Here is a 24,177-nt window from a genome sequence, read left to right as displayed (position 1 = left end):
CATGTCTTCCCAGAGCCTTGGATCAAACTAAAGTTATCTGACCTTGTGATCTGTTTGCACCTTGTTCTAATTCAGGCAATTTTGAAAAATACAAAGAGGAAGCACTCTGAAAACAGCTGGGTGGCCCTGGACAATGAACCTGCCCAGGTCCCTCACATACTCCAGTGAGAAGCCTGCTTCCTGCAGCAGCTGGGGGTCAAGTTATGGCCAATGCAAGACCATCAGGAAGGAAGGTGACAAGCGTAGGACTTTCTTAGGACAGGACTGAATGCCTTGTTTCTGAGGTTGCCTCTCCCCGAGCCCCTGCACCCTAGGCGTGGGGATAGAGGCTGCCTCTCACTGCTCCCCAGTGCCTGTCCCCTCCATACTGTGGACCCGACTGAGGGGCATGTTAATGAGGGCCTGAGACCACCTGTGTCTTGCATTTTTGGCCTCAAGTACTTTCGGGTGTTTTTTGTTTTGTTTTTTGTTTATTTTTGCTTTTTAGGGCTGCACCTGTGGCATATGGAGGTTCCCAGGCTAGGGGTCAAATTGGAGCTGAAGCTGCCAGCCTATGCCACAGCCACAGCAACACCAGATCCAAACTGCGTCTTCCACCTATACCATAGCTCACGGCAACGTCAGATCCTTAACCCACCAAGCAAGGCCAGGGATTAAACCTGCAACCTCTTAGTTCCTAGTCGGATTCATTTCCACTGAGCCATGACAGGAACTCCTGGACTATTATTCAGCCTCAAAAAGGAAAGAAATTCTGACCCACACTACAACATGGACGAACAGTTAAATAGGTCAGTCTGAAAAAGATACCGAATTATTCCACTTCTATGAGGTCCTGGAGTAGCAGATTCTCAGAAAGCAGATGGTGGAGCCAGGGGCTGGGATGGGGGAGGGTGGGTTAGTGTTTAGTGGGGACAGAGCTTCAATTTTGCAGGAGGAGATGTTTCTGGAGGTGGACAGTGGTGATGGTTTCACAATGGGAGTGGACGTACTTAGCGCCACTGAACTGGCACTTAAACTTGGGTAGGATGGCACATTTTATGTTGTGCGTATTTTACCACAATTAAAAAATTAAGTTTTGATTATTACATGGCAGGTGAAAAGTACCATTTCAGGAGTCAGGGCGGTTCCCTGTGTGTGGACTCGTTACCTGTCAGGATGGTTACTGGGAAAATGCTATCGAGTGTTTCCAGGCTCCAGGAGCCCCCTGGAAGAGCTGAGAGCCCGGGGTGGGGGGTGAGAGGGGGAAGGGGACCAGGAGGCCTGCTTCCTGCAGGAGGGTCAGCACTGCACATACAGGGGCTGCAGGCTGTGAGTGGGACGGGGAGAGAAGAGTATGAGTCTCAGGGCATCTGTCTTTGGGGGCTGACCTTCAGAACAGCCGAGGGGACCCTCCAAGGTCAGTACTGTGAGAGCAAAGCCACCAGCTGTCACCAGAGGCCCCGGATAGCGAGTTCCAGGAAGACAAGCAGTGTGTGATTAAGGGGGCTGGACTGTCATGGGAAAGCTTATTTTGAACCTTCTTGTGGGAGTTCCTGTTGTGGCTCAGCAGTAACGAACCTGACTAGCATCCATGAGGACACAGATTCAATCCCTGGCCTTGCTTGGTGGGCTAAAGATCTGACGTTGCCGTGAGCTGTGGTGTAGGTCACAGATGTGGCTTAGATCCCATGTGGCTATGGCAGTGACGTAGGCTGGCAGCTGCAGCTCCGATTTGACCCGTGGGCTGGGAACTTTCTTATGCTTCAGGCACAGCCCTAAAAAGACCAAAAAAAAAAAAAAAAAAAAGAAGCTTCTCATGGATCAAAAGCACTGCAGAAATGCACTTTTCCTAATCCTAATCCTAACCCTAACAGTAACCCTAACCCTAACATTTCAGGCATGAAAACACAATAGCTAAGTTAGTAACAGCTGATCTGATGACAAATGTTGGATGCTCGCAAATTCCTCCCTAAATCTTGGTGCCACCTCCCTGCCCTTGTAAGACTGCAGGCATCAAGGCAGCACTTCTACATCCTCCAGAGGCCCAGACCCTCCCGAGGCTGCTGGCCACTTGGTCACTTGCTGTCCTGTGTCCTGTCCTCGGGGGAAGGACTGACCACACTATGATGACACTGAAGAGCCGGCCTGGCCCTTCCAGGCTGGTGACAGCAGCCACCTCAGGAGGCTGGTCGCCACCATCTTGCTCAGATGCCATCTCAACTGAGTCACTGGACATTCATTCACGAGGAACGGCCCCTTCACAGCTTCTCCCTCCCCGGCCCCTCTCACACATGTGCACACACGTTTCTGCATTAACACTGAACAGTCCTGAACATTCAAGGATGTCTGATCGTCTCAAACCTTCTGATGCAATGTTTTCCCTGAAGATAAATCTCAACCTACACCCACGTCCTCGAATGCCACGGTCAGCCACAAACAGTCTCTGAACACTGAACACACCAGAATCCTGTCAGTGGTGGGAACAGAACTGGTGCCAGCTGCAGTCAGTGACAACTGTCCCAGGCTGAGGTCAGCTGACACGCAGGCAGGTGGGAGACCCCGGTCACTGCCCTGCACACCTGCTGTGCCACCAGTGCCCTCAGAGACCCCAGGCCTGAAGGATTTCACCCCAGCAGTTAAACTCAAACCCTGGCTCCGCCGTATGCCTGCCTCGGCTGTGAGCGAGTCATTCTCCACTGCCGCCCATGAAGCAGGGATGACGACGAGGCATCGACCAGGGTCCTGGCACAATGTAGCTGCTCAGGTCAGAGTCCAGCTCACGAAGGCAGTGCCAGGGGCCCCTGGGCTGAGATCCCACTTACTCCTGAAGACGGGATAGTCAGACACCCTCCCCTAAGCTCCCGGCTCTGACTCAGTCCCTCTGCTCTGCACAGTGCTTCCCACCTCCACGGTCCTTCTCAAGCTAAAATTCTTTCTCTTAATCCCCTCCTGCTTGTTTGGAGCCCAACAATAACCCCACAGAATTAGGGCTTATTTCTATTTTACAGGTCAGGAAGTTTTAACACAGCGATGCTAGAACACATAGGCCTGTTCCCTCCCACGGGCCCATGGCCGCAAGGAGCTCAGACACAGGTCAGCTCCCGTCTCTACCTGGCCCACAGCATCTTTACAAGTGGGTCCTGCCCAGCCTCACCTTTGCCCTGGGCTCCTCAGTCACCCCCAGCCCTGTCCATGCCAGCCCTGGTCTTGGGGCCCCTCTCCCTGTCGCTGTGTAGCGTGAGGGATGCTGGCCCTGCAGGACCAGGTACCACCCCACAGGCACCGGGAAGAGCCCACGTCACACATCTCGTTCAAGACAACGGAAGGAAACCCTTGTATGATGCTGAGCCCTCAGGTCCTGGTAACTCTCCTGCTTGGCTCTGACTTTGTGTGATCCTTAGAAGTTTAAGTCTGAGTCTAGCCGATAATTCACATCACCGCCCAGTCCTGGACTCCCTTCCGTGGGCGCGGAGGTGGGAAACGCTGCCCTCTGTGCTTACTTGGGGCTCGCGGGACTGGACTGGAAAATGGCACAGAAAGACCGAGGCTCCAGATAAGGCTGATCGAATGGGGAGCCCGGGCCGAGCAGCGCGGCCCACCCTGAGGCGCGTCTGAAACACGGCGTTCCAGCGGCTCTTCCTCTCGGTGTGTTCGCAGCTCCAAGAGTTTCCGTTTTTGTTCTCAGTACCCAGCCAGTCTTGTCTCACTTAATTCTGTCATGTACCCCACGTGGTCCCCAAGGATACCATTTAGATGCTAGAAGCTAAGTCTGGACACACGGACTTTCAAGAAAACTTTGACATGTCCTCGAAATACCCTGATTTTAAGGTTCTCTGGAGAGAGAGAGTGAAGGAGGAAAGAAAGAAAGAAAAAAATCTTCGACACATCCCAGAAAAAACACTAAGGCCAACCTTGTGCACACAGAATGTCATAAATTGCAGCAAAATGTTTGATAAATAATGTAAGATTAGACCCAAACACTTCCTTTCAGATTTTCCATTTTTCCATTTCAAAAACATTCCCAATATGGAATGCACCCTGGTTGAGACTCAGCTGAGCCTTGGCGCAGGGTGGGGGGAGTCAGCAGCCCAGAGAGACCCCTCGGCCCTCTGCCCCAGTGAAGGCTGGCAGCTCTGGGCAGCCGGGTCACTCACCCCTGCTCTCCACGTCATCCACCCCTCTGGGCTGGGAGAAATTCAGCTGCTGATTCCCAAACCAACCTTCCTCAAAGTCAGGAGATTTCACCTATGGCTGGGCCTGCAGCGCCATCCAAGCTCAGGGCTTTGAAAAGACGTTCTGTGCCGTGAGACTGTCAGGTTGAGGTGTTTGCAGTGGCACAGGCATTCAGACCCTTGAAGGAGGACGATGGTGGAAACGGTGGCACTTGCTTCGTGCAGCCCTGTGCTAGGCATCCCTTGGATGGCCCATTTCATCACCAACACAGTCCCATGAGGTCGGCAGCCCTGCGTTCAGATGTAGGAACCCAGGCTGGCAGGTGGCACGGCTTCTGCACGTCACACGGCTGTCGCAGGTGGACTGGGGCCATCAGCCGAGCCTCAGCTGGGTGGGCACTAGGTCACTGCTGCACACTGTGCTTTGTGCCCTAAGGTGACCCTGCTATTCCCATGCACTGAGCTTGGCCTGTATTTACCCCTGCTCTGCTTTGTTCCCAATTCTGAGGCTCCTGCTTTAGACATTTCCACTAGAGAGACTTCCCGTTTCCAGGAGAATGCCTAAGGAAATATACGTATCTTCAGTCCTCATTACAAACTCCGTGGACAAATTTCACGGAAACTCGAAAAAGGTGAGTCACCCATTAAACACTTAAAAATCTCCCAAACAAATAAAAAAGTGCCAGATTGATGAGCTGCATTGTGAGGTTGTATCTGGAGCTGCAGATTCTCCCAGAAGAGCCCAGAAAGGCCAGCACAGCAGCTTTTCTCCTAAGGCAGCCTGGCCAGGAGCCTCTGAAAGTGTCACAGGGACATCCTGACTTACCGCCTTTGTCCTCTGTCTCAGAGTGCCCTGGTTGCTTTCTGCCCAACAATCCCAGAATGTTTCTGTCCTTCAGGAACTTTCCAAACGTGGGCTGAGAAGCTGTTAGAGTTTGACAGGTGGACTTGCGCCAAACTGATCGTGGATGCGATTTTCCCATTTAATTATGAGGAAGCTGGAAAGAGTGTTACAGGAACACAGTCCTGGTCACCGGAAGGGGCCGGGAAAAAGGGGGGAGGCAGACGCCTCCTACTCAGGACAGACGGCTGATGGGTCCCCCATCTCACCACGGAGCCCAGGGCCGGTGTCCACCCAAGGCTGTGGGACAGGACCCACTGCCTCTCTCTCCTGCCTCCTGACCCCATAACCCTGGGAAAATCTTCAAAGGCTCCACCTCAGTGGCCACTCTGTGAAAACAGGATGAAGAGCGGCCCCCACGGCGGGGTCGGGGGGGGGCGTCGGGAGGAGTTTAGTCCTGCAGTCACGGCACTTTCCAGGCCCTGCAGCAGTAATCGTGGGGTGGGGTAGCTTTCGAGGCTACCGCTGGAAGCCAAGCCTGAGAGCTGGTTTTAGACCTGCCGGTGGTCCTTTGAGTTACTGCGTCTCCCTCTTCACGGCCCCCTCCGGACACGTGGGTGCGGGGGCCTGGTGGCTCATCCAACTTCATGGCGCTGCTCGCAGAGACCCGGAAAGCCCATCGTCTGAGCCAGGGGTGCAGCCCAGCATTTGCTGAAGGCCCTGTCTTGCTGATGCAGGACCAGTGCTCATCTCTGCTTGAGAAACTAACTCCTCTTTAGTTTCTTGACTTTCTGAAGCTCAGGATTTAGGTAGACCCATCCCCCCAAGACATCTGCAATCAGGCCAAAAGGAATGATTTTGCTCATGTCCATAGGTGTCCAAGAAAAATTTCAGTAACAGCCTCAGGTCAGAGGATCATGAAACTGTATCTGCTGTCCACTACCCCACTGGCCATAAACATGAATCATTTGACCCTTGGGGGTCACAGCATTTCCTCAGGGTCTCTACACAGAAATAAAGAACTTAACTGAGCGTCTGCATGGAAATGACGCTCAAACACAGGTACCGTGGGAGCAGGTCCTGAAGTCCTGCCTGCCTCCTTGAAAAGACAGTGGATACCCACAAAATCAGCCTTGTCCCTGAAGGCGTGCCAATATTTTTTTATTTTACTCTACTCTGTTCTGTTCTATTCTATTCTAGTCTTTTTAGGGCTGCACCCACAGCATATGGAAGTTCCCAGGCTAAGGGTCGAATCGGAGCTGCAGCTGCCGGCCTACACCACAGCCACAGCAACGCCAGATCCGAGCCACATCTGGGGCCTACACCACAGCTCATGGCAATGCCAGATCCTTAACCCACTGAACGAGGCCAGAGGTTGAACCCGCATCCTCATGGATACTAGTCAGGTTCATTACCCCCTGAACCACGGTGGGAACTCCTGCCAGTATTTTAAATCATTCACACATCCTTCAGAGGGAGACCAAGTGGGGCTCGTGGCACCCCTGCTATTTTCAGACAAGTAAACGGCCACCAGACCTGCCTGTTCAGTTTTCTCTCCCCAGCCCCTCGCCTACCAGGCTTGGGGTTCACTTCCCAAAATGCAGGCATGTTTTTCCCGCCCTTGCTTCTTCCACAAAGCCAACTACATAATCATTCCTGAAAGCTGAGAAAACCATCCAAAGAGTCAAAAGCCCCAAATGGCAAGTGTAACTGCAAGTTCACCTCTCTTTTCCTTCCAAAAATGCGCAAAATCGCATGGCGTAACTCCAGACAGTGAACAGCTCTCCGAGTTGAAAAGTTCAGTGCGATTAATGCCCGACTGTGCAGCAGTCTTGTTGATTTTGGCCCCATTGAGGAGATTTTTGTTTATTTGCTCATGAAGCATGTACTGACGGGTAACTGATTTCAGGGTTCTGTCCACTACATGACCTTGAAGAAATGCCTGGTGATTTGTGGTTTTGTTTTTGCTTTAGCCACTAGCCAAGGATGCCTAGCCCCAAATCGCCAAGACATCTCCTTTAAACTAGAGTTGTTCTTTGTCAGAATAATATCTGAACCTCTCATTTACTTACGTAAAGCCTTTATAAAATAATAATTTTCTCTGTGTCTTAGTTCTTCCTCAAAGTGGACATTTTTATTGATGCCTCGCTAATGAAAACTGATAAGAAGATAGACTCATAGACATAGAGAACAGACTCATGGTTGCCAGGGGAGAGGAGAGGGGAGGGAAGGAACGGGAGTTTGGGATTAGCAGGTACAAACTATGGTATATATGATGGATAAACAACAAGGACCTACTGTACAGCACAGGGAACTCTACTCAATATGTTGTGATTAAGCATAATGGGAAAGAGTATTTTAAAAAAACAACGTATATACATATATACACAAGTGAATCGTTTTGCTGTACAACAGAAATTAGCACAACACTGTAAATCAACTGTATTTCAACGAAATAAACTTTTTAAAAAAGGGAAAAAAAGGAGTTCCCATTGTGGCTCAGGGGGTTAAGAACTCGACTAGTATCCATGACGATGTAGGTTCCCTCCCTGGCCTCACTCAGTGGGTTAAGGATCTGGTGTTGTCACAAGCTGCAGCATAGGTCGCAGATGTGGCTCGGATCTTGCACTGCTGTGGCTGCGGTGTCGGCCGGCAGCTGCAGCTTCGATTTGATCCCTAGCCTGGGAACTTCCATATACCCCAGATGCAGCCCTAAAAAGGAAAATAAATAAATAAATAAATAAATAAATAAGGAAAAAAGAAAACTGATAAGGAGAGAGGGCAAAGCTTCAGAGAGGGGGGAGAGGGAATGTATTACAGAAAGAACAGTGAAGCAGCTGGAAGAGGAAAGAAGCTTGAATTTATAACATTATCTGCTACTCCTTAGAGCTCTGAGCACCTTGTAGCTACACACCATGAGAACCCCATGAAACAGGCTCCCTGGTTTTATCTCCAATTTAGACATGTGCAGATGGGCACAGAGGGGTCAAGCCACCAGCCCAAGATCACACAGCCAGCAAGACACAACCAGGATGGAATAGGGCAGCTTGGCCTCGGAGATGAATGCCGAGGAACTCAAACAGAGGTCAGACAGAGCTGGAGGTGGGAAGGCAGGCAGCTTTGAGAGAAGCAAGGCCAGCTACTTTTGCTCCTGGTAGCAGCCAAACCTCTGGACATGTTAGAGTTCACACAGGCCAAACTCTGAGTCCTGTTTCCCTTCTGCACAGTGTCTACCTCCCTGGAGCCATGACATGTGGCTTCAGCTCTGCTCAAGGGGCCAAGTCCCCAAGACAGATGTTATCCATCCATCAGTGGTAGATTATCACTGAATACCCGGCAGCAGAAACTGGTGGTGCAGCCACCTTGCTTGCTGCCCGTCCCCAGGAGGATGGAGCAAAAGACGGGAATGGGGAGAAGCCCACAGGGCCACTCAGTCCCCCTGGAGACCCAGCTTACTGACTCCACAAGCAGCCCCACATCCTGATCCTCACACCAAATGGATGAGAGCCCCTGACACCCAGAGAAGGCGGGGCCTCTGAGCCTCCCACCTGTGGGTGCTGGGCCCCTGAGGACACTTGGTCTGCAAATGCTGACCACACAGCACCTGCCTGTGAGTCAGCTCAGAGGGAGTGCCCTGCCCTTGGGGGAGGCGGGACTGGGCAGTGGGTTAGATAAGGGTGATCACGGGGTGTACTCTGCATGCTGGGTACCCCCAGGGAAGTGGCAAGGGGCCACGGCCAAGCCCACGGGCAGAGGCTGGGAAGGCTCTGCTGATGGTCCAAGCCCAGCAGAGGGGACTCAAGGGTGTCTAAGGTGATGAGGACCAGGACTTGCGCAGGAACTGTGTCCAGCCCAGTGTGGGGGACTGGGGGGCTGGGGGAGGGACTGGGCCAGGGAGCATGGGGGCCGAGGGGGGGCCAGTACCTTGCAGTCGCATCCAATCAGCTTCCCACACTCCTCGCATGTGCTGGCGAAGAGGGCCTCAAAGCAGCCCACGCAGTAGGGCTGCTCCTCCCGCAGGACATACTTCCGGCCGAAGAGGGAGTTCTCACAGTGGTGACAGTCGAAGCGCTCAGTCATCTTGGTGCTGGACTTCTGCCACCTACCAGGGAGCAGAGAAAGGACAGGTCCAGGTGAGCATGGAGGCCCTGGGCACATGGCAGTGACCTCCTGCTCTGAGAGGGTCACCTGCACTACAGCGGCTCATCCTCCGGGGGGCCCAATTCACACTGTCCATGGAAACGGTCCCAATTGTCAAGGATGCTTTTGAAAAACTTGGTTGGGGGCAGTTCTGGATCTGAGTGCATCCCGCCTCTTTAAAGTCCCAATTCTTTTTTTTTTTTTTTTTTTCCTGTCTTTTTAGGGCCTCACTTGCAGCATATGGAGGTTCCCAGGCTAGGGGTTGAATCAGAGCTGCAGCTGCTGGCCTATACCACAGCTCATGGGAACGCTGGATCCTTAACCCACTGAGCGAGGCCAGGGATCGAACCCACATCCTCATGGTTCCTAGTCAGATTCGTTAACCACTGAGCCACGACGGGAACTCCGAAAGTCCCAATTCTTGGTGCCCGGGTCAGAAGATGTAATCTCAGGGTGGGGCACAAGGAAGAGTGGGCATCAGAGCCCTCATTCCCGGGAGCCAGCATCTGCTCCACACGTGGGACGAGCTGGCATCTTTCCTTCTCCCCGGCCCCCAAGTCGCAAGGCAGGGGCAGAAACAACATGCTTATGCCTATAGAGACTTTCCCTGAGCTCCCCTTGCGTGACTCGTGTATTTGAACAGGAAGAAACCACAGGGGCCAGGGAGGGGTGTTGGGGGCTGATGACCCTGAGGCAGAGAAAGCATCAGCCTGACCCCGCTTCAGCCAGACGCACCCCCTCCCCACCCCGAGCAGGAAGAGCTGTCCCCAGGCCTCTCTCCCAGAGGACAAGATCATCCTCCTACCCCTAGGGGTCCCGAAGGAGAAAAGGAGAGGCTGGCCTCCACGGACGGGGATCACCGTGGTGGGAAAGGCAGCGACAAAAGTCAGCGGCCTCTCCAGGCCACACCTCGAGCTGCATTTTTCTGGAATGAGTGTGGCGAGTGCATGAGCAGAGAGGCCGGGGTGGGGACAGAGGGAGGCGGGAGGTCTCGGCTCCCCTCCTCCTGGGGTGTCGTTCCTGTACGAACATGCTCAAACCACCCCAGAGAGCACCATCTGCCCTGGGACGGCCAGGTGTGGAGAGAGGCCTCTGCGCCTCTAGAAACACAGGCCACCTTCTCCAGAAAGACCTTCTCAGGGGGCAATACTTCATTTGCTCAAACCGAAAAGTTTTATCAATTATCAAATACGGAGACAGGCTGGCTGTGCCACTCTGAGCCAGGTTTCACGAGCTGTAACTAAACTTGGCTCAATGTTCAGTCATTCCCACCCCCTTAAGAGTGAAATTCCAAAATAATATCCTATGATGCAAATAAAACAATGCTGCCTAGCATTTATTAATGTTGTACTCTTGAGTCTACAAGGTCCTGATAACTATAAGCAAAGAAATGGACAACTTTCAAGCATCCATATTTGGTTACTTCTGTGTTTACAGGACAATTTCTCTGCAAGTATTGAACACGCAGCTGGACACATGTGGTGATATCCACCCCTCTAAAGTGCTCTTCCTGGAATTAAAGAAAACCTTGTCTGGACGTCCCTGCAACAGTATCACAAGATGAGGCTCTTGAGAATTTGAATTTTTGTTCTGAAACCCAACATATAAATATCCTTGGTACAAAGGGCATCTCAGGCTGCAGCGGCGATGTTGCCCAAGATGCAATGCTTTCCTTAATTCAAGGAAATTCAGTAATTCCTCAGTTACTGGCCTTGAAAGTGGTCACTGTTTCATTCATCACAATTGAGGGCTGTCCTGCCAACCTATAGGTTTTTCCAATTAAGGCTGCAGTTTACCTTGAGAACCTTGTTGCCTATTCTGGTCACACAGATTTAAGAATGACTTGAGGATTAGAAATAAGAAGGAAAGCTGCTAGGACTAGAAATGATAAAATTTTTAAATTTGGAAACAATTCGGGAGATAACCTACGGACTACTTCATTTTAGGGACAGAAACACTGGAGGCCAGGAATCTTAATGGGAACAGAAGATTCATATGAGCGTTCCCAAAGAGCCCTCTCACTTAGGAAAAAGAAACTCCCGATCTATACGGAAAGGAGGGTCCATGAGGGTCTGGACAAGCAACTGGACAAGGAGCCAGCCTGCAGGCCAGTAACCCCACTGGCACCACGCCTATGAGGAGCCATGAAGGGGGGCTGTTTCCCCCCAAGGCGATGCCCGAGGGATGCTCAGATCCCTGAGATGTGCGTTCTCCTCCTCTGATTCCGAAGAACCAGGAGGGAAATAATCTAAGAGTGGAAATCATGACAACAAGCAGGGCTCCACATCAGCCAAACAGGACCAAGGCTGGAGGCTAGCGGGGACCACATCGCTGTCATGGATCCCGACTCCCGGCAGGACCTATCTGGCTGAGGCCTGCCTGGAGGGTCCAGGGGCTCCCGTGTCTGTAGGGCCATTTCTGATGCTGGTGGATCTCTCTCCCACCTTGTTGTGTCTTATCTTCTCTAAGAAGTGACTACAGTTTCATTGATTAGGGAGCACTACTGCTTAAGCCAACAGCTTGGGGTATAAAGGGTCAGAGCTAATTAGGACCAGACAGAAACTCCCTGGACGGATTTCTGGAGTTACAAGAGGTGGAAACCCTAAGAGTCAGAATAAGTGGTTTTGTTTTCATTTTTTCTTCTCCTTTTTAGGGGCGCACTCGAGGCATATAGAAGTTTCCAGGCTAGGGGTCAAATCGGAGCTATAACTGCCCGCTTACACCACAGCTACAGCAACTGGAGATCTGAGCTGCATGTGTGACCTACAACACAGCCATAGCAATGTGGGATCTGAGCTGCGTCTGTGACCTACACCACAGTTGAAGGCAACACTGGATCCTTAAACTGAGTGAGGCCAGGGATGGAACCCGAATCCTCATGGATCCTAGTCAGGTTTTGTTACTGCTGAGCACAACGGGAACTCCAAGAAAGTGTTTAAAACCAATTCTTGGACAAAACTTTCCTTGAAAAAGACATATGAACCAGCACATTCATTGCAGCATTATTCACAATAGCCAAGACAAGGAAACAACCTAAATGTCCATCAACGGATGACTGGATTAGGAAGATGTGGTATATATACACAATGGAATACTACTCAGCCATAAAAAAATAACAAAATCATGCTATTTGCAGCAACATGGATGGAACTAGAGACTCTCATACTAAGTGAAGTCAGAAAGAGAAAGACAATTATTATATGATATCACTTATATCTGGAATCTAATATATGGAACAAATGAAACTTTCCACAGAAAAGAAAATCATGGACTTGGAGAATACACTCATGGTTGCCAAGGGGAAGGGGGAGGGAGCAGGATGGACTGGGAACTTGGGGTTAATAGATGCAGATTATTGCCTTGGGAATGGATAAGCAATGAGATCCTGCTGTGCAGCACTAGGAACTTATCTAGTCACTTATGATGGAGCATGATAATGTGAGAAAAAAAGAATCTATACATGTATGTGTAACTGGGTCACCATGCTATATAGTAGAAAATTGACATAACACTAAACTAGCTATAATGGAAAAAAAATCATTATATATATAAAAAAATAAAACCAATTCTTCTCTGATCAAATGCTACCAAATAGGAAATTATTTTACAAAATTGTGTATTTAAGGTTATACTATCAATCTCAAGCCTCTTTTTAATGGGAAAAATTTAGACACCCTCCCTCCCCCACGACTCCATTCTTTTTTTTTTTTTTTTTGGCCTCACCCACAGCATTCGGAAGTTCCCAGGTGAGGGATCAAACCTGGACCACAGCAGTGACAATGCCAGATCTTTCACCACTAGGCCACCTGGGGCCTTCCATGACTCCCTTTCTAAAATCTTTTAAAATGCCTGATTTTTCATTCATTCCAGATGCATTCGTTGAGCTGGAACAGTGTTAGATGTTATGCAAAAGGCTGGAGATAAAAAGATGAATAAGACGCAGGCCCTCCCAAAAGGAACGTACATTCTAGTGAGGAAACAGATGCCCTATATGTATCAGACTCTAAAGTTCCAGGCTTAGCACAGTGATGGAGAGACCTCAGGGTCCACGGGAACCCAGAGGGGACCCTGAAAAGGATGGCTTCCTGGGGAAATGTCACCTGGGCCCAGAAAGGGTTATCCAAGTGATACTGTAGCCAGTGAGCAGAGGCTTTGGAGACAGGAAACAGGTTGGGGAGCAGACACCCCATGAACATGGGGGTGACTAAGGTCATTTCAAGAGTAGTAAAGATAAAGCTGAAAGACAGCTGGGGAAGAGCAGGGCCTGTGGCCGTGATCATGGACATGAGCTAGCCCTGCAGCCTGAAGTCGTGAAGGTTTAAAGTGTGAAGGCCTGACTTTGCTTTGAGGGTTTGAAGGAGATAAAACCGAAAGGCAATGACTCTTACAAAATGTTTTCAAGGAGTCCAAAACCACTTCTGAATCATTTCTTCAAATGAAAGCAGGGCATCTGAGTTCTGGAGGCCTCCTGTACCTAACTGTGCACAAGCTGCTTTTACCCACTCTGGACCCAGGAGCCGTCCCTGCAGGTTACACATCACTCCTGCCCATCAGCTGGTGTGTAGACGACAAACGCATGAAGCAGCAGTGGGCCAGGAGGCACCTGGACCACAGGTGCAACTGCAGACTTGCTCTACCCATAAACGGGGCCCATATCCCAGCTCCTGGAGTTCGTCCCCTCCCCCGGGGGTTGAGTTCTCTCTGACGTCATCCCGCTTCTGGCTCTGAACAGCCAGGATATCTGAGGAAGCCGGATCCTAGGGGACAGGTTTACAGCTTTGGCCTCAGGCCCAGCCAAGGGCGAGAGAGAAAAGTCCCAGGTGTGGCTGGCGGCCTGGAGTGGAGGTGGGGTGGGGGTGGGGGGAGCACTTTGATCTAGAGTCTCCCCAATAGTCAGTGGCAAGGATGCAGGTTCAGAGAGCAGCGGGCAATGTGCAGGGCTCAGCCACGGAGCCTAATGACTGTGTTCAAAGTCCGAGGGCTCACGCATGTGGGCTAGTTTCACCTTCTCAGATGGAAGAGCTCTCCAAGTCTGAGGGCTAGGAAGAGAGGAGAAAAGGGAGGCAGAGAGGTGGGGACAGGAAAAAAAGAGAGAAGGAAGTAGATGGAGTGGAGGGAGGGAGGGTATTTCGAGCCAGGACTGTATGCATTTCTTCTTTTTTAATCAGAAACACTTCTTGGGGCTCAAGGGCAGCTCAGAGGTTCAGGCATTGGCTTGTCCTTCCTGAAAAGAAGGCCTCTTGGGCCAGAGTCTCTGCGAAGCCTCCTCTTCAGCGTTTTGGGTCTTTTTTTTTTTTTTTGCTTTTTAGGGCCGCAAGTGCGGCATATGGAGGTCCCCAGGCTAGGGGTCAAATCGGTGCTACAGCTGCCGGCCCACACCACAGCCATAGCAACGAGGGATCTGAGCCGCGTCTATAACCTACACCACAGCTCACGGCAACACCAGATTCATGAACGCTGAGTGAGGCCAGGGATTGAACCTGCATCCTCATGGATACTAGTCTGATTCATTTCCACTGAACCACGATGGGAACTCCCTCTAACTGGTACTTTAATCTGACCCCAGAGATGTCTTTCTCCTCCCCCTTGAAACGCCAGCATTTTCCTCTCTTCATGCTGCTTGATGAGACTCCGCTAACACCGTGGATTCCTCAAGGGAAGTCTGTGAAAATTCTCAGAGCCTTTCCACACCCCGGGAAGCAGCCCCCGGAAATCAGACTCCCACAAAGCCACACCAGCTTTAAATCCCGCCTGGGTCCCAGGGCGTGTCCACAACCAGAGGTTTTTGGAGACAATTGAGAAAATTGGTCCATGGCATATAGGCTCTTTTAAAAATTGCATCTGAGGGAGTTCCCATTGTGGCTCAGCGGAAACAAATCTGACTAGCATTCATGAGGATGCAGGTTCAATCCCTGGCCTCGCTCAGTGGGTTAAGGATCGGTGTTGCTGTGAGCTGTGGTGTAGGTTCCAGATGCAGCTCAGATCCTGAGTTTCTGTGGCTGTGGTGTAGGCCAGCAATTACAGCTCTGATTCAACCCCTGGCTGGGAACCTCCATATGCCACGGGTGCGGCCCTAAAAAAACAAAAAAGAAAAAGACTGCATTTGAAAATGCACTGTTTTCAATCCAACTGGGAACCATGAGGTTGCAGGTTGGATCCCTGGCCTCGCTCAGTGGGTTAAGTTTTCAGCGTTGGGGTGAGCTGTGGTGTAGCTGTGGTGTAGGTTGCAGATGCAGCTCGGATCCCGAGTTGCTGCAGCTGTGGTGTAGGCCGGCAGCTACAGCTCCAATTAGACCCCTAACCTGGGAACCTCCATATGCCTCATGTGTGGCCCTCAAATGACAAAAGACAAAAAAAAAAAAAAAAAAAAAAAAAAAAAAGAAAAGAAAAAGAAAAAAGAAATGTACTGTTTTCATGACCCCACAGGACACTGTGACTGCCTGTGCATGTCTCTGTCCCCCCTCAACCATCAGGGCTTCCGAGGTGGCAAGTGCAGGTCTTGATAATACCTGGAGAATGAACGAACATACGGATGGATGGCGGGGAGCACAAACATCACAGAGCACAAACATGGAGACCACATTCCGAGTGGAAACAAGGACTGTGGTACATGAACAACCCACTTTGTAGAGCAAAGCCCAAGGCAATGTGGTTTGGAACCGGATGCTGTTACAATCACTAAGGACTGTAACGCAAGAGAGGCTGAGCTGCATTCTTTCTCCTGTGCCTCCAGCCTCACCCCCTTCCGGATACACTGCTGCTTCCACAGCAGGGAGAATTTTTCTTATTGTGTTTGGATGCAAACTCATGTGAATACACAGCTGCAGAGCCTGGGTGAGGCCAGGTCAGGTCAGGAAGCAAAAGCCCTCCAGGAGTTGCCTCAGCCTCTCTGTGTGAACTGCCAGTTGCCTTGACTCAGGCTCCAGGTACCGGTATGGCACGGTGGCTTAGAAATCCGAGACCCTCTCTGCAAAGGCAGGGACCAGAGAACACTGCACCAGTTGATCTCTCTGTGGACAGCGGGAGCCACATCCAAAAAGGTCACCCCAATGCTCTTTCCGTTAGTCCAGCTGAACTATTCCTTTCTTTCTTTCTTTCTTTTTTTGGCCGAGGAAGTTCATGGACCAGGGACTGAACCCACACCACAGCAGTAACCTAAGCCATAGCAATGACAACACCAAGTCCTTTACCGCTAGGCCACCAGAGAACTCCTGAACTGTCTCCTTCAAATAAAAATTCTGGTGAAAGGGAGGCAGGCATCAGCACAAGGGGTGCTGCTATTTAAAAAAAATACTATCCTGTCTTGAAGATCCATTCAAAATCAATTCTGGGATCCTTGGTAAGAATGGCTATGCCTACTGCTGTGGATTTATGCACTAATTTACTGAGCCTTTACTGTGTATAAGGCCAGGGGTTGGGGATGGGTTATGATTCGGTCCATAAACTGGTAACTTTTAAAAATTTTGAAAAAGCATGATTTGTCTACCATTGTTTTATTAGGAAATGTTTTGTGTGAGAGATAGCACTTAAAAATAAGGTGAACTGCTGTCTTTGGGATTATCTTTTGGCTACTCAGTAAGGAAAAGAAATAGGAAATAATGACAGATTTCCAATGTTAAAACCATAGAATAAGAAGAGTGACACTTGTTTCAACATCCTGCAGACTTGTAAATCCCATCAACAAGAATGTATTAAGTAATCTCTATTTTCTGCACACTCTCTAGGAGATTGAGATAAAACACACAGTCTCCAAAAGAGTTTATTCTAGTTCCAGCTCCAAAGAATTTAAATCACCTCTAAGACATTATCTTGTAATTTAATCTCAAAACGTGTCAGTTCCATCAGCATAGGACAAGCAAAATGACACAGGCCAGAATGGTGTGTGGCCTCAGATCCATACTGACACCTGTTGGCCAGGGGTGGGGGGGGCGTGCTGGGGGCCCCGAAGCTGGGGGCCCACCTCTCTCCCTTTGCTTCCTAGGAACGTGTGGGCCAGTTACCCAAGCTTTGATCCACAAGAATGAAAGGAAAAACCCTCACTTTCCTTCGGCGTCTCCTCCCATCTCCAAAAGGCAGCTCACGGTTTACTCTCATCTGCCTGGCTTTCTATCGGCACTGACCCTGACTTTCACGAATTTCCAGCCTCCACACTGGCCTTGCAACCCTGACCCTCATGGCGTGTCTTCAGCACAAACCATCAGGACCTGCCATGACAGGCGTGCACACCTCCTGCAACTCCCTTGGCTGCCTAACTCTTATTTCTTCCACAAGTTGTACCATCCAAACTAGTTGGCCCTAGTTTCTTTTTTTGTCTTTTTTTTTTTTTTTTGTCTTTTTGTCTTTTCTAGGGCTGCACCGGCGACATATGGAGGTTCCCAGGCTAGGGGTCTAATCGGAGCTGTAGCCACCGGCCTACGCCAGAGCCACAGCAACGCGGGATCCGAGCCGCGTCTGCAACCTACACCACAGCTCACGGCAACGCCGGATCGTTAACCCACTGAGCAAGGGCAGGGACCAAACCCGCAACCTCATGGTTCCTAGTGGGATTGGTTAACCACTGAGTCACGACGGGAACTCCAGCCCTAGTTTCTTGAAACATAAATATTTACCTGCTCCAAGGATGCCCTTTGACAGTGGTTTTATTTACCCACAGAAACTGGGCAGCTGCTTCTCCTCTGGGCACAGATATCACCTGCCTCACTTAGAAACACCTAAAGGAGGGCATTCCTGTTGCGGCACAGCGGAAATGAACCTGACTAGTATCCATGAAGATATGGGTTCAATCCCTGGCCCTGCTCAGTGGGTTAAGGATCCGGTGTGGCTGTGAGCTGTGGTGCAGGTCGCAGACATGGCTTGGATACAGCGTGGCTATGGCTGTGGTGTAGGGTGATAGCTGTAGCTCCGATTAGACCCCTAGCCTGGCAACCTCCATATGCTGCACCTGCAGCCCTAAAAAGCAAAAAACAAAAAACAAAAAACACCCACCTAGAGGAGATCTTTAAGGTACAGCCTAAACCAGGACAGCAAAGGTGTGGCTTATAAAGGCCAAGAGCGGGTAGGGTGACATGTGATGTCTGCACTCAGATAAGGCGTATCACCCATGAGAACTGCACTGATGATGGAGAGACTAGAGGCCACCTCATCAGAGACCCATGAGGGCAACCACATTCTATAGGAAAATGAGGAGCACCAGTAGCAAAGCGGTGATGGAATCTTAAGGAGGCCAGGCTGAGAGCTGGTGGGAAGAATCTGAAGCAGCTACTGGGGAACTGTCATAGTCAGGGTTCTCCAGAGGAACAGAACCAAACAGATATACACATATAACATGAAGAGGTTTATTATTAGGAGTTGGCTAGTATTATCGTGGAGGCTGGAAGTCCCGAGATCTGTGGGTGGCAAGCTGGAGACCCAGCAGAGCTACTCCATGGCTCTAGTCTGAGTCTGAAGACCTGAGAAGCAGGGGGCCAGTGGGTAAGTGCTAGTTCCAAAGCTGGCAGGCTCAAGACACAGGATGAAGTGGTGGCTTCAGTCTGGGTCCAGAGCCCGGAAAGGACTGTGTCGCCGCTCCACAGCCAGGCAGGCGGAGTCCCTCCCCCAATTCTCATTCTACTCTGAATATGAGGCCACTCATGCTGGGATGGGCACCCCAGTCTACTAATTATAAAGTGACTCCAGTAACACCCTCACAGGCGCAGGCAGACATTTGTGTCTGGCACCTCCTGGCCCCATCAGGTTGACACAGAATTAACCCTCATGGCAGCTAATGCTGAAACCCTCCCTTTAGGACAAGAGATGCCACTCACCCGACTGACCCCCCAAGACGGGCTGCCAGGTCGGTCCCCAGAAGACAAGAGAAGGGCCACGTGTTTAGTTCAAGGTGGTCACCTTCAGGAAGTGGCCACTTAGGATAACCCATGACAGATGTGGCTCTGATAAAAGTAGCATAATCACATGACCCAGGAAGCATCCAATGTCCCTGCTCCCCAGAGCTCAAGGAGCTAGGCATCCGATGGCTGGTTCAGAGCCCCTGCGGATGGATGAACTGGGGCCAAGCCCTGTAAGCTGGGGAACTAAAACTGGCCCTCAGTGCAGGACAGGAAGAGAGCCTGGGCCTCTCGAGCCCAGTCTGATTTTCTTCAATATCCTGCTGGGCCCTTCTGTCTACACTTTAGATTCTTTCAGTCCTGGAAGTGGTTTAACAACCATCTTGGGGGAAAGTGTGCAGCCTAAGGCCTCAGGGAAATGTTTGGGTGAGCTCTTGGTTAGCCTTGGTTACAACTCAGGCTCTCAAGTCAACCTGTCGGGGGTCAGCTCTCCAGGCCACCATTTCTAGGCAGGGAAAGCTTGAGAAAAGTTACTTTGAGCTCTCTGTGCTTCAAATCATCTGTAACAAGGGTAATGACAACTTTGTATACATTGCTCCTTTTTTGTTGTTGTTTTAGGCAGATGAAAGTTCCCAGGTTAGGGGTCGAATCCAAGCTGCAGCTGCCAGCCTATACCACAGCCATAGCAACATAGGATCTGAGCCTCGTCTGTGACCTATACCACACCTCATAGCAATGCTGGATCCTTAACCCACTGAGCAAGGCCAGGGATCAAACCTGCGTCTTCATGGAGGCTCATCAGATTCGTTTCTGCTGAGCCACAAGGGAACCCCCCCCCAACCCCCCGACACACACACCTTTTTTTTCTTCCATATACACTGCTGCTGATGTGCAGGCTAACATCCCTGGAAGCAGCCACTTCCTGGGTATTTTCTAGTTGTGGAAACTGAGGCACCACAAGATAGGTGACTTGGCCAAGGCAGCACAACTGGATGGACTGGGACATGGGCTCAGGCAGCCTGGCTCCAGCCCAAGCTGGCCTGCCACACCTGCCTCGTGGCATGTTTGTGCTTGAGACTGCCCCACAGTGCCTGGAACTGCCTGGCCGGTGGTAAGCCAACATAGCCCTTCCAAATATGCTCCTGTACAGATGCATTTAAAGCCCGCAGGACAATAAACACTATGGAGACCTCATTCTATATGTTAATTAATAATCCTTAAAAATTCTGGATGAAAACGGCTGTGAAAAAAAAAGTCTATGAAAACACAATGAAATGTCCTTCTCGATTTTTTAGTTTAGTTGTCAGCCTTGGAATCCCTGTACTTCTAAGACTTTCCTCAAACGTTTTTGAGTCCAAATCACTTTCAGAATACCAAAGAGACTACCTCTAAGGTAGCCTCACAAAACACATATAAGCGGGTTAGCGCCAAAGGAGTAAGAAGTATTTGACCATGTTCTTTTTTTTTTTCTTTTTTTTCCTGTCTGCATCCACGGCATATGGAGGTTCCCAGGCTAAAGGCTGAGTCGGAGTTGCAGCTACCGGCTACACCACAGCCATAGCAATGCAGGATCTGAGACACATCTGCAACCTACACCACAGCTCACCACAACACCGCATCCTTAACCCACTGAGGAAGGGCAGGGATCGAACACACAACCTTATGGTTACTAGTCTGGGTTTGCTAACCACTGAGCCACGACGGGAACTCCCTGTGTTCAGAACACAGTTGTGGTTATAAGCCCCAGCTCTGATTTAGTGCCCAAGAGCATCACATTTAACCAGATTAGACTAGTCGGAATGGAAACTCAAATCGGAACTCAAGAGAACTGATTTTTCATTTAAAAACAAAAGCTAAAACATTTCCCGCAATTTCAGGTATGCTCAGATACCACATCAAGGGAATTTAAGATTAGCACTTTTTTTCGTTTAAAAGAAACCCCACTTTTTTCTTAACCCTGGTGGTTCCATTCTTTTAATTTTCCCGCGGACCCATACCTGAGGCCACCCACAAGTGCCCAGGGGACCCACGTGGCCAGCGCACCACGACCACTAACTTGGTGAACCTCCTCTCCAGGATACAGGCTGCTGGCCTCTCCCTGGGATGGAGAGGGGTTCTTCCGACCCAAGGTACACCCGGGGTGTCCCCTTGCTTCAGCTCCGCTTTCCAGGGTGTCCCCCCAACTACCCGGCTCCCCCATCCCCGGGGTGTCCCCTCCTCCGCCAGCTCCCCAGTCCCTCGGCCAGGCTGGAGCGCACTCACCGCGCGGCTCACTCCGGGAGGTCCGGGCATTTCTGCCCCGCGGGGAGAGGTGCGCCCCGCCCGGAGAACCCGCGTGTCATTTGACCAAATAAGGAGACGCTCGCTGGGAGGCGCGGGCGACGCGAGCCGGGCGTTTGGGCGCCTGGGGCTCCGGATCCGCGCTGGGTACCCCGGCCCTTTGTTTGCCTCAGGCGTGTCCTCGGTTCTTGGCCTCGTCGGCGCAGGTTCCGGGGCTCCAGCCCGGTCCTGGCGCTCTGAGGCCCGGCGGGGAAGTTGCGGGGGCGGCGGGAATGGGCGGCCACTTACCGGGTCTGCAGCTGCGGGAGGCGCGCCCGGGGCGGGGGCGAGGGGTGCGCAGGGCGGCCCCGACGGCCCCTCGGTCACAAAGTCAGCCGGCGATGGCAGGAAAAATGGGTAAGGCCAGGTCTTTGTTCCATTGGGGAGGGACAAGGAAGGTCCAATCCCCCACACCCCAGGCCGGTCGTCCCCTCCCGCGCAGGAAGACCGAACTAAGATGGAGAGAGCGCCTCCCACAAGCCAAGCCCCGGCCCCGCACCCAGCCTGGTGGGACGGGCACCGCCCGAGGAGCGCGCGGCTTGGGCTGGCCTGGGACAGGGATAGGATGGAAATGTCCTCCACGTGCAGCCCGGCGCAGATGGCAGATGGATGCCAAGGCAGAGGAAAAGGGCCGGGGGCAGGCGTGTCACATTGCACTCAGTGGGCCTCAGAGAAGGAAGAGCTCTTGGATTGCGCTCTCTTGCTTGATGCTCAGTGTCCCCTGACATTTCAGAGGACGGAACCATAGAACCCAAGGGCTAGCCTATCAGCCACCACCTACTGCCAACCAGCTCTACGGAGCATCCCCTTTGCTCCTTAGCCCCCAAAGGTAAGGGTTAATTCCCCAGTCTATAGGGAGGAAATTTCAGCTCAGAAAGGTTTGCTCAGGACCTCCTGAGTGCTAATTAGAGTAGCTGAGATTTGATGTGGTGTCTGTCGATGGCAAAGCCAAATTACAGGGGAGGAGGTGCCCCTAGTCCCATCAGTCACCCTAGTGTCTCCCCTGGATGGGGGGGGGCACGGAGACTCGCCCCAGAGCTGAGCCCCCAGAACCTCCCTCCTGAAGATGGGAAGTGTGGGCTCCAGACCCAGACCTGATTTCCCAGGGACAGTCAAAGCACCATGATCTGGAAATCCAGTGCAAATTTGCTGGAAAGCCTTTACTCTGCAGTTACCCATATGTGTTGTCTATATGGTTGCAAATTAGAAAATGATCTCCTCCGTCCCAAATGTGAGCCTAAAGCTTGTTTGTAAAAACAAAGGGGAAAAAATGAAACACTAATTTCTGCATTTATCTTATTTCTTCTTTGTTTTGGCTTACTGGATTATCTTATTTTATTTTTATATTTTTTAAATTTCTGAGTTGAATGTTAAATTCATTTGTTTTAATTTTCTTTTTAACTAATATACTTATTTAGTTCTATAAATTTTCTTTTAATAACACTTTAGCCATGTCACACAGATTCTGATATGCTGTGTTTTCTTGATTATTATTTTAAGAAATCCTACAATTTTGTATATTTCCTTGACATAAAAGAATAAAGGAACATATTAAATGACCCTATGGAGATATATAGCAGCAAAATCCAAACTCTGGAAGCAAATTTACTCAGTTTCTACAATAATATCACTCAGGAAAAAAAAAAAAGGAATTAAGAAAGAAAGGAAGGAAAGGGATGGAGAAGGAAATCAATACATTAAAAAAGACTTAACAGGGGAGTTCCCATCCTGGCTCAGTGGAACCAAATCTGACTAGGATCCATGAGGACGTAGGTTCTATCCCTGGCCTCAAGCAGTGGGTTAAGGAACTGGCGTTGCTGTGGCTGTGGTGTAGGTTACAGATACAGCTCCGATTTGACCCTTAGCCTGGGAACCACCATATGCCCTGGGTGTGGCCCTAAAAAGACACACACACACACACACACACACACACACACACACACACACACACACACAAAGACTTAACAAACTGCAATGGATGCATGGATTTTAGATTCTGAATCAAAAAACAAACTGAAAAAATAAGCTTTCATGAGATAATCTGAGGAAATGTGACACTAACACGTGATGACCTTAATCAATTAATATTAATTTGTCGTAGGTATGGTAATGACAGTGCACACACTCACATATTTTTAAAGCTCTTATGTTTCAGAAAGAGTACCAAAATATTTACCAGTGGAAAAACATTATGTCTGGAGTTGTTTCAAAATAACTGGGGTGAGGAGGATCTATAAATAAATAAAGGAAACAGCACTGGCCATAGAAGAACGGCAGCCATTGAAAGGTGGCAGCAGGTATGTCCAAGTTCATTATACTCGTCCTTTTCCTGTTACGATACTTGAAAAATTCCGTAATAAAAATAATTTAAATTATAAATGCATTTGCCCTTAACCTAGCATTTCCTTTTAATGGAAATTATCATACAGATGGACTTGCTCCTGGATAAACAGATATCAATATACAAGAGTAGTCATAGAATAGTTTGTAATAGCAAAATATTGGACCAGGTTATATGTTCACCAACAGGGCCTAGTTCAATATCACGTGGCACATTTTAGAATTATTTCTATATGCAGCTGTTAAAAAGAACGAGGTGGAGTTCCCGTCGTGGCGCAGTGGTTAACGAATCCGACTAGGAACCATGAGGTTGAGGGTTCGGTCCCTGCCCTTGCTCAGTGGGTTAATGATCCGGCATTGCCGTGAGCTGTGGTGTAGGTTGCAGACGCGGCTCGGATCCCATGTTGCTGTGGCTCTGGCGTAGGCCAGCAGCTACAGCTCCGATTCGACCCCTAGCCTGGGAACCTCCATATGCTGCGGGAGCGGCCCAAGAAATGGCAACAACAACAACAACAACAAAAAGACAAAGAAATAGCAAAAAGACAAAAAAAAAAAAAAAGAA

The 24,177-nt window shown here is 50.3% G+C and overlaps 1 protein-coding gene across 5 annotated transcripts in view; it reads right to left on the bottom strand.

The window, feature by feature from the left end:
• FHL2 (four and a half LIM domains 2) overlaps positions 1 to 24,177 on the bottom strand; it is a 58,560-nt gene that overhangs the window by 9,811 nt on the left and 24,572 nt on the right. For 3 of the 5 annotated variants that reach the window (XM_021087113.1, XM_021087116.1, XM_021087117.1), the window contains one exon: positions 8,917 to 9,094. In XM_021087113.1, coding sequence (XP_020942772.1) covers positions 8,917 to 9,072 — 156 coding nt within the window. In that variant the 5' untranslated portion in view covers positions 9,073 to 9,094. Of the gene's footprint in view, positions 1 to 8,916; positions 9,095 to 21,218; positions 21,489 to 21,524; positions 22,919 to 24,177 lie in introns of those variants that run through there. The other 2 variants (XM_013995898.2, XM_021087114.1) reach the window with 2 other exon arrangements.

Source organism: Sus scrofa, chromosome 3, assembly GCF_000003025.6.
Source record: "Sus scrofa isolate TJ Tabasco breed Duroc chromosome 3, Sscrofa11.1, whole genome shotgun sequence".
Lineage (NCBI taxonomy): Eukaryota > Metazoa > Chordata > Mammalia > Artiodactyla > Suidae > Sus > Sus scrofa.
The sequence above is the reverse complement of the archived record's forward strand: the minus strand, read 5'-3'. Positions and strand labels throughout refer to the sequence as shown.